The sequence below is a fragment of the Phaethon lepturus genome, unplaced genomic scaffold (assembly GCF_000687285.1).
Source record: "Phaethon lepturus isolate BGI_N335 unplaced genomic scaffold, ASM68728v1 scaffold26914, whole genome shotgun sequence".
Classification (NCBI taxonomy): domain Eukaryota; kingdom Metazoa; phylum Chordata; class Aves; order Phaethontiformes; family Phaethontidae; genus Phaethon; species Phaethon lepturus.
In genome coordinates this window covers 1-10,221 of record NW_010532948.1, presented here as the reverse complement: position 1 = coordinate 10,221, position 10,221 = coordinate 1, and the positions used below count along the sequence as shown (strand labels likewise).

The window sequence follows — 10,221 nt, the reverse complement described above, 5'->3', positions numbered from 1 at the left end:
GCTCCTGCCCGCGGCGGCTTCCCTGCCGCAGGAGCGGTGCGCGGCCTGCAGCCTACTGCATTACCCGGCTGTAGCGAGAAGGCCGTGATACCTAGGCTGGCTTATTATTGGGTACTTTCGAAAGCGCTTTCGAGTAAAACTGGTGGTGTCGTTTCCGTACAGGACAACAGGATCTCCATTTGGTCTGTTGGAGATCTTGGAAATGTGGGCCTCAGTGGTGAATATCAAGGAGAACCTCAGCTGCTGTGTGACATCAGGCATAACGGTGATGTTATGGACATGCAGGTAAAATAGTTGTGTTGAACAGATACGTATTTTTAAGGGCTTGCCACTTAGGAGAAATTAAGTGATAGTGAACTATCAAAATGCAGAGACTCACGAAAAAAATCTTAAGAAGGGCAAAACCAACTGGTATCAGTTTGTGGCTTTGTTTGGTTTGGGTTTTTTAGTGTACCTACCAATAATTTAGGTTACTCAAAAAATCAAAACTATCATCTTGGTGTTGAGATCAACTAATAACACGCTTATTGTCTCTCTTTAGTTTTTGGATCAAGAGAGAATTGTGGCTGCCTCATCAACAGGCACTGTAACTGTATTCCGTCATCATCAAAATAACCAGGTAAGTAACTTGCACTGACTTTAGGCTGCTATTCAGTGTAACGGAGGTCACTTTGATCTTAGTTTTGAGAAATCTTATGCCACTAGAGCAAGAAACATCTGCATACCAAAATCAATTTTTTTAAGTCTGTTAGAAAAAGCTTTGGCTTTATATGTACAAGGAAGGAAAAAAGCATTTTGCACACCTTGTACATAAATTAGAATCCAAAGGCAGGCAGACTGGCGTATCTGTTGGTATATAGCTATAACCAAATAGTCCACTCACTGAAAACATACTTTAAGAGTTTATATTGCTACCTGCGGTTATATTTGAGAAAGAGTAATTCCAGGGAGTGGGTATTAATGGACTTGTACCTGCCTTATTAGAGTCTTTGCATTCTTGAACTAAATGACTCGTGTTGAATTTCTTCCCACAAGTGTCATGTGAGGGAAGATATGTAAACTCTGTATTCCTTTGCTTTGATTATAAATCACTGAAAATAAATGTATAATGACTTTTTTTATTTAGTCACAATAAAGACTAATATCTGTTAATAGTTTTGATGTGGTACCTAAAATGAACTAAATTCCTTGCAGTCGGAACCTAAATCTGACCTTATATTTTGTAAAGGCCTCAGCTCTTTTCCCTTGTCCTGGGGAAAGATTGAAGGGATAAGTCTAGTGAAAGACATTTCACAGTTCATAAATAGATTGTATTCTTTCTGATCTCTAGCTCATATGCAAAAGGTGTTTCAGAGAAGAAATAATCAATGTTTTATTGAAGGGTTGTGTACTCAAGAGTTGAGGAAAATTTAGATCTCTCATTATTATTTGTATAGGAGATCTCATTTCTGTGAGGTTGTGTGGCTTTCCTGGAGCTTGTTTCTGGTTTTGTGAGTATTCTGCAAGCTTTGGTCTATCAGGAGCATTACTTACCAGCAGGATTTCATGTCTGGTTACTACGTAGACTTTATCTGCCAACCAGCGGTGGGAGAAAGCCCATTATCATGTGGATCAAGACACATCTTGTGGTGGAGCAGCATGTACTGGAGTCATCTGCAACAACCCAGAGATTGTCACTGTTGGAGAAGATGGTAGAATAAACCTGTTCAGAGCTGACCAAAAGGATGCAGTGAGAACTATAGGTAAGTCAAATAACTGTTCAAATTAGTTCAGTTTTGAGTGGTTTGTTTGGGTTTTTAGCTTCTAAGATGATAGCACCACCCCCGCAAAAGTTAGTTGAGAGTTGATTACTCCTATATTCTTCCAGATTTCAGACACTTGAAGTGTATTTCAGATATATTTCTATATTCATTCAGATATTTAATGTTTTAACTGATGGAGAAGTTTCAAGCCTAACATTCTCTGTAGGCTTCCATTTCATCTAGAATTGTTAAATGCTATGATAGTATACATGAAATATGGTTAGATCTCAAGAAGTATTGTGTCCCAAGTTCTTCATAACTCTAGGTCAGGGAAATGGTCATTTCAGTTAGCTATTTGTACTAAGATTAACCTTCACGGTATCCATATTCAAAAACATCTATTTCTCTGTGTCTAAAGGAACACCAAGAACCAGAAACCACTGTTTGTACCCTGTTCTTCTGCCAGATAACATGGCTTAGAGTGATTGTTTCTCCCGTAGTGAAAAAGCTCTTTATTTCCTAGAGTAATAGATTATGTGATGGAGTAAGATGTTCGTGAAAGGTGTCAAAACTTGTTTATTCTCAACTCTTCTGTCATGCTAGTGTCATGGAAATCGAATACAAGTTTGTAGCATCTGTTGGAAATGAAACTTCAAAGTAGAAATAAAGGACAGTAACACTATGTTTGACAGTGGCATTATTAAACTGCGACTTTCTCCCTGAAACTTCAGTTTGACTCAGCATCTGTGTTTCTCCTTAAGTAAAATCTTGCCTTTAACGGATGAAGGAATTTACAGAGTGATAAGCCAATTAAGGAAGGAAGTGCTCTGGGATTTCTAGAGGGGGTACTTGTGTGTGCATGGCTGTATACACACACAAGATAAATCCTATTAATTGCATACAGCCCTTTACTGAAGCTCCTTGTGAATTCCTGTAGGAAACCTTTCTATGCTTTAAAAAAAAAAAAAAGAAAAAGTAGCAGGGCATGAGGCAGACTATATTAACACATGCCAAACAAAACACAGTAGCTTCCCCTTTGAGGGGTGAGAACATTAACTAGTTTAAAAGGATTATTTTATTTTAAAATTTTTTACTTACAGGTATTAACACAGAGTGTTCTGGTACAAGTTTAATAGAGTAGAATGTGTTGCTGACTCACAGGAAGCAGATTCCACAAAAGAAATCTACATTTTTTTGCTGGGCAATTGCTCAGATGCTTACATAATGATTTAATACTGTGCAGGATGCAAGTTGTTAGTTTTCTTAGTGCTCACTTGATAGTACTATGTAAAAATGCTTGCTTTGTAGTGGTAGTATCAGCTAGTGTTACGCTGCAGTAAGACTTTGCATTGAGACTTGATGATGCATAAACATTTAAGAAATCACATGTGAATTAATCGAGAAACGTCCTTTTAGAAATGGAAAGGGAAATGTTAAAATAGCAATGGTGCATAAAGAAGTGGGTTGTACCCATGACCTGGTAAGTGAAGTGTACCTGGAGTTATGTGGAAGGGACTAGCACAAACTCATTGGCTAGAGATTGTTTTATAGTAAAAATTGGAGGGGCGGGGAGAGAACATCTTGGAAGATCCTTTCAGATTTTTCAGGATGGAGTTCTATGGTATAAACACTCCTTGTACTGGTTCCCAATTCAATGACATCTTGACATTTCCCATGTGCTGAGCTGAAACCTCAACATGTTTTAACATGAAGACATGTACCTCATGAAATATTTGTAAAGGAGCACCTTGCTATTTTTGTTACTGTTTAATGGATTTGAGAGTATAACAGGAAGTTGATATGGTTATAGTCAATTATGTTAGGAAAAAATCTCTAAAGTTAGAGATGATGTAAAAATCTTTTGGAGCCATAAAGATGTATCATTGCTTAATCATTTATTGTTGTTCTGTCACAAAATTTTACATCCTGTAGAACTTCAGTGTTCAGTAATCTAATATTTCTTTTAAAAGGTGTTTTGGTGTGGGTTGTTTTTTTTCTTCCCCTCAGCTTTCATTTAAGTAGTAGGCAGCAAAGAAAACTCAAAACGTCTGTAACCAAGCACTAACGCAACTTGTCTGTCTCGATATCAGAAAAAGTTTGCATCTTATGCAGCAAAAAATTCACCTATATTTTCAGTACAGACTTACACAAAGAATTTTAAAATTCTTCAGGTCAAAGTAGACTTAACAATGTTACCCCATCATAATAAAGATTAAAAGTTTATATATAATGACAGAACGAAAATATAAGGCTATGGTGTCTATGTTATTCTCTCCTAAAGCCTCAAAAGTTTCACCTCAATTCTGTGAAGTGTTTGACATGGTAAATTATTCTGACCAAAAGAAGCACTCGAGAAAAGGACCTGAAAAAAGAGCTTTGCCATTTAGTTATTAAGATTAACAAGCAAAGCATAATTCAGGTTTGGCTTTAGGGTCAGGGATGGATATCCCATTGACAGTCCTTGGAAAAGGTCTGAAGAAAGTTGGTGAATTAAGTGCTTCTTTATAGAACTGCTTAATGTTCTCAGAGTTACTGTTTCTTGTGTTCAGAAGAACAACTGCATTATGAAAAGCTCCACAGCTTGCCTCCTGTCAGTAGATGCAGAGCATATAAAGAAAACTCTTATGAAAACCATGGGCCTGGCTAAATTGATTCCTCTTCTTAGGAGCTACAGAAAGAAATCTTATGGATCAACAAGTAGTTCTGTAAGCACTGGAGTTAATTAAATATAGCTTCTTACAGATTTGCCACAGTAATGTTTGATCTAGAAATCAAGGGCTCCTTTTTCACAGGGTACCCTTGCAACATTTAAAATTTCACTGGTCGGTCTGTGCCCCTGAAAGTAACCATGTTTAAGCAGCTGTGTTCTGTTTTCTAAAGAGAGTTATTTTATCGTAATTAAATGGAAATTAGCATTCTCTAGGTTTACCTGAATGCTTTCCTCATCTCTCTTGCAGATAATGCAGATAGCAGTACGCTCCATGCAGTGACTTTCCTTCGCACAACTGAAATCTTGACAGTAAATTCAATTGGACAGTTAAAAATATGGGACTTCAGACAGCAAAGAAATGAGCCATCTCAAATATTTTCTTTGTAAGACCTTCATTTTTTTTTTACATATTTACTGGGAAGCACATGCTACTTTATAAAATCTGATTTAAATCTTTACTGATATTTTCTTGAAAATGGGATGATAAATGATTTTTGTTTAAGTTTAACTTCTTTGGTATCTAAATAATGAAAAGCAGACTCTGCTTAATGGCTGAATTACTTTTGTGGCTGAGCATTGTAATTTAGGTGGTCTGTTTTATGATTTAACTCTTGAAGGACTATTGCACCTATACACTTGATCTTTTTCTAAGGAGAAAAAAAAAACCACAAAACAAAAAACAACTCAACCCAAAACTTGTCCCTTTCCCTAATTAAATATACTTTACATCTGTTTTTCTCCACAGGCCTAATGTAAAGTTTCTGGCATTTGAAATGTATTTGAATGATAACTTTGTGCCTTATTAAGGTATTGTGAAAAAACAAACTGAGCTAGCTTCAAATCCTGTTGTTGTTTGTGGACTAATTCCCATTGCTGTTGATAGGCTGTGGTTTAGGTACCTGGTTTTGTTAGTGTCCAGCCTCCCTTTGTAACTCTTAGTATATGTTGAAACTGTAACTATAACATGAATTTCAGAGTAACCTTATTATTGTAGGTATACTTAGAGTGTTACTTGGATGCAGGGTTTTCTCATTCCTGTAAAGCTGTCAGATACCATGTGGATGCCTGTTATACTATAGGCCACAGAACCTGATGCTCCTCCAATTGTAGCTTCCTGTTATTGCCATGCCTATAATTTCCAGTAGGTGTCATGCGGCTTCAGCCTGTGGCGACCAGATGCTGCAGGAATTGAAGCCGCAGTCGACAAGAGTTACCTTGTTCATCAACAGTCCTAGGGATTCGCAAGGAGAAAACAGAAGCTGAATGAAGAATTCATGTTTGGGGGTTTTTTTTCTGTTTTTTTTCCCTTCTCCTTTGCAGGACGGGTGACAGAGTTCCTCTGCACTGTGTGGACAGGCATCCCAATCAGCAGCATATTGTGGCCACAGGGGGCCAGGATGGGATGCTGAGTATATGGGACATCAGGCAGGGTACTATGCCAGTGTCCCTGCTAAATGCTCATGAAGCAGAAAGTAAGTACCTAAAATGGAGAGGGGAGAATAAGGTGGCATTTCAGAAAAGTTTCTAATTTCTGTAAGTCCTGATAAAAAAAAGAGGTAGTGTAACTACAATAGAAAACAATCACATACTTGCTACTTTGTGTGTCAACATCCAGTTGGCTTCAGTTTGTACCTTCTCTGTATATGAGACTGTTCTTACGTAAAAGCCAACTCTGTCTAAACTGAAGTTAGAATTAATAAGGAGTTCTTTAATGAGTCATTAGATGCATTTAATCAGAATGGCTGTGGTTCTAGAAGGGTAGGTATATTAGCAGACACAGAAATTGGTGCAGTGGTATGCAAGTATAGTAAAGCAAGAATGCAATCACTAATGAACTTGAAAATGGGAGGAAGGAGGGGAAACTGATGATAGTACAGATCGTTTGGTGCCTCCATGTGCTGAAATAGCACACTTTCCTGGTAACTTTATATGAACAAGATAGCAATTCATATTGTGCTGAAAATTTCTTGACGATACTACAATTGTATTTAAGGAATAAAAATATTTCTTGATGTTAAGTTTGACTGACTTAAATATCTTTTCCACAGTTGTGGTATTTAGACACAAAATAATAATGGGTGTTCTGGGACAGAATGCATGCTAACTTAATAGTAGGAAAGATGGTACGACAAAGTATTCAGAATGCCTGAATTCAGATAAGATTTTAACCTTTAACAATTTTCACAGTACTGAAAATGTGCTCTACCCACCCACCCCCCAGGGGAGGGAAAACTGCAGTATTTCCCTCTTAGGGATAACTTAGTTATTCTAAGGGCAGGGCTTTGGGTCCCCTACCCACACACACTTAAGAGTGGAAGGTTTTGGTGGGGGCCTGGGTCTTGTAAGTACATGTCCATATCATGCTAGCCAAAGTACTTGTTCTGAAGTGGTTTTGTTTGGTTTTGGTTTGATGCTTCCAGTGTGGGAAGTTCACTTCCATCCTTCCAACCCTGATCACTTATTTACATGTTCTGAAGATGGATCTCTCTGGCACTGGGATACTTCCACAGACGTATCTGAAAAGCCATCTTTTCTTCACCAAGGTAAGCATGTCTGAAGTCCATCTGCACTGAATTTGTCAGTTGGCAACACAGTTAAAGTTGATGTTCTCACATGACCCAATTAATAATACAGTCCTAACACAGAAAATTAAAAGCTGGTTTGTTTTCTTAGAAAGCAAGCCCTGATAGGCACTCAGGAAAACTACTTATAAGGCTAACAGTTGTGTGAGTTTTTTTGTGGTCTGTGGTGGTTTTTTTTTAATCTGCTGTGCTCTGTCCAATGAGTGAAAGGTGCACATCTAGTATTTCAGAGATGGATCATGTTCACTTTAAAAAGCATCTGTATATAGAAAAGATGTGAAGGCAGCCTAAATGACACATTACTGTGAGTAACATACTCTGAGTCTCTGACGAAATGTTATAATACCAAAATAATCAATACGTTAGTAGGCTAGTGGATTTATTAATTTACTATTCAAGGTCATAATAGGAACTTCCAGTGAATGAAACTGGATCTCTTTTTGTATTGTGGCTGGATTTTCATTAAAAATGTGATACTGACTTAATATAAACATTTATTTTCATATTCTAGTCACAAAGACTGCTTAATTGCTTGCCACTGTAAACAGTGGGGAAACTTTCAAATGTCATTTGCTGCCTTTGGCCTCAAAGTTGCCATTCAAAGCTCAGTTCTATATAGGGAAATACTAGGATAACCAATTCAAGTTGCACTCTGCATGTTTTCAGGTATATTAAATATAAACCCTTTAGCACCACTTCAGCCACTTGTTAAATTTCTGCTGACTGATAGCTCTCAAACTGTGACACTTCAGTTTGTATGTAAAATGTTATGTGGAAAAAATTCAAATCCAGTTATATTGCAGAATAAGTAGGGAGAAGGGACGGTAGGGAACAAGTGTTATTAAAGCAAAGCTGATGCCCCAAATATAGCAAGACACTGTATAAACAGACTTTTGTTCTTAGGTCTGTCCTTGCTTTACTCTCTGGCTAGAAAAACCTGTAGGTACTTACACTGTCTCTTCAGCAAGACGAGTTCATAGCTGTACTGACCTACTTGTCTTAACTGAGGACCGGGCTGGTAGCAGGTTTCTGTAATCACTTCAAGTACCTGATTTGATTCTTTTTAAAGCTATTTTTTCCTTCATCTACCAAGGAAACTACAACATCTATTGACTAATCTGAAAACTGACTTAAATGTAACATTATATTCTGATTATGTCTCTACCATATCTACTATGTTTCTCCAAATTCTGAGAATATATAAACTAAATTGGAACTTATTTCCTTCTCTTCCCTCTTTCCCTCTCCTTCTTTCAGGAGGAAGAAGTACTACCTATTTTTCCCACAATACCATTAACCAGTCTGTAGTAAGTGCCTGGCTAAGCAACGACCCTACCAAAGACCGTATGGAAATAACCAACTTAATTCCAAATCAGACTTTGTCTGTGAATAGTTTAGATATTTTAGGACCATGCCTAGTATATGGTACTGATGCGGAGGCTATTTATGTGAACAGACAACTTTTTGCATGAAACAACTCCAGTATCCCTTTGAAAGTACTGATCACCTTGAACTACTGGCAAATGTCAGGTTCATTCTTAACAATACTCATTAGTCTGTTATATCAGTGTGTGTGGGAGAGGCCTACAGCTTCGTCCTGGTACTGCAGAAGGAATGTAAGGTACCTCAGATTCTGAAAGCTGTCACTCATTATTGATGCTCCAGGATGGGTAACTCGTTTCTTCCCCAATGCCTGTTTGGTTTTGGCAAGCAGGAAGGCAGTCACTAGGGCAAGACACTTTCTGTAAACTGATGTCCATAATACACATGCACATATAAAGTGAAGAAAAGGTAAACCCCCAATTATTTTTTTTTCTCCTGTAAAGATATTTTTCAAGTATTAATTCTAAGGCAAAACTATGGGGTTCTTTGAAATTCTTTTTATGTCACTTGAGATGGGATTTTTTTTAATCTGAGTTTTTATATATTATGGGGACATAACTTTTTATGTTAATTCATGAGAATTGGAAAGGAAAGCTGTTAAAGCTGTGAAATGTGAAAGGTTCTGTAAGAATCTTAGCGTTTTATTAACAGTATTTTGGATTATTTACAGCTTTATCATGGATGCTGCTTGTTAAAACTTGTTCTTGATAGTGCGCTGGTAACTCTCAACGGAAAAGTGGTTTTTATAGTTAAGCAGTCATAATTGACAGATGTGTTGGCAGTGCTTTCAGGTGTGAGAATAAGACTTTCTAAACTTGAGACATAGTCTTTTGTCACAATCAAAATTTCACATCAGTCAAAGATTTGCAATCTTTGAAAAGTTAAATTTTTATTAGCATTGTACCTACCTTTTGTTGTAGAGAACCTTTTCTCTTTTTAATAAAACATTTTGCACAATATTGGTCTGACTTACTAAATTAGTTTGAATAGAAGTACTTGTAGTCATCTTTGCAGGAAGGTAGATAACTTACGGTTATTTGGACTGTTCCTGGGGATACAATCTGAAGGATGGAGGGAAACCTCAGGATTGGGGGAGCAGCAGATGAAGTTACAAGGTTTTTACATGGCATTTTCCATCAAAACCGCTTTAGAGTGTACTTTACTTCCCTGTCGACAGGAACAGTGTTCTTGATCTCTTGTGATAGGAATACCTTACCTGATCAGAATTTCTTGTGTGCCTGGCTGGAGATGGTGGTGTGCTAGGGCCAGGGCTGTCCTCCCTTTCAAACGGGAACGCGTGGCGTTGCCAAGGGGCCTGTTAGAGCAGCTTGCATTTTGCTTCCCGGTTTGTTTAAAATGCAGCACTCTGCCTGAAAACAGTCGAGACGCCATCTCCCAGTGGGATGGGTTTGCCTTCCTGGCGACTCGGGCGTGTTAGTCTGTAACGAGTCCTTCGTTCAGGCATTACTTTACACTTTTTCCCATTAGAAAATCGGTATTTATCCCCCCCGCTCCGTACTGCCATGGGGGAAAAAAAGCAATACCTGAAACCTGGCAGCGGCGGGGGCCTCTGCTTTCTGTGTGGTACCCCCAAGCGGTCTTGCTCAGAGTAGCCGCTCCCCGCTGTGCCGAGGCAGGGGGAGGCGGTATGAGAGGATGAGTGAGCACCTTCCCTCCCGGCGCAGGCGGTGGCCGCCGCGCTCCATCCGGGTCGGGGCTGCGGGGGGAGCGCCAGGCGCGCAAGGGAGGCTGGGAGCTGCCCATATCCGGGAAGCCCTCCGCGGCGGAGACACCGACAAAATGG

General features: G+C 38.6%; 1 protein-coding gene across 1 annotated transcript; it reads left to right on the top strand.

The window, feature by feature from the left end:
* Positions 1 to 162: 162 nt before the first annotated feature.
* On the top strand, positions 163 to 8,709 carry NUP43 (nucleoporin 43kDa; the record flags this gene model as incomplete). Its single annotated transcript, XM_010285031.1, has 7 exons — positions 163 to 285; positions 542 to 619; positions 1,565 to 1,742; positions 4,700 to 4,835; positions 5,773 to 5,924; positions 6,873 to 6,995; positions 8,292 to 8,709. Coding segments are annotated over 7 exons (1,005 nt in total), but the record flags the coding sequence as incomplete, so codon positions are not given.
* Between the last annotated feature and the right edge of the window lie 1,512 nt (positions 8,710 to 10,221).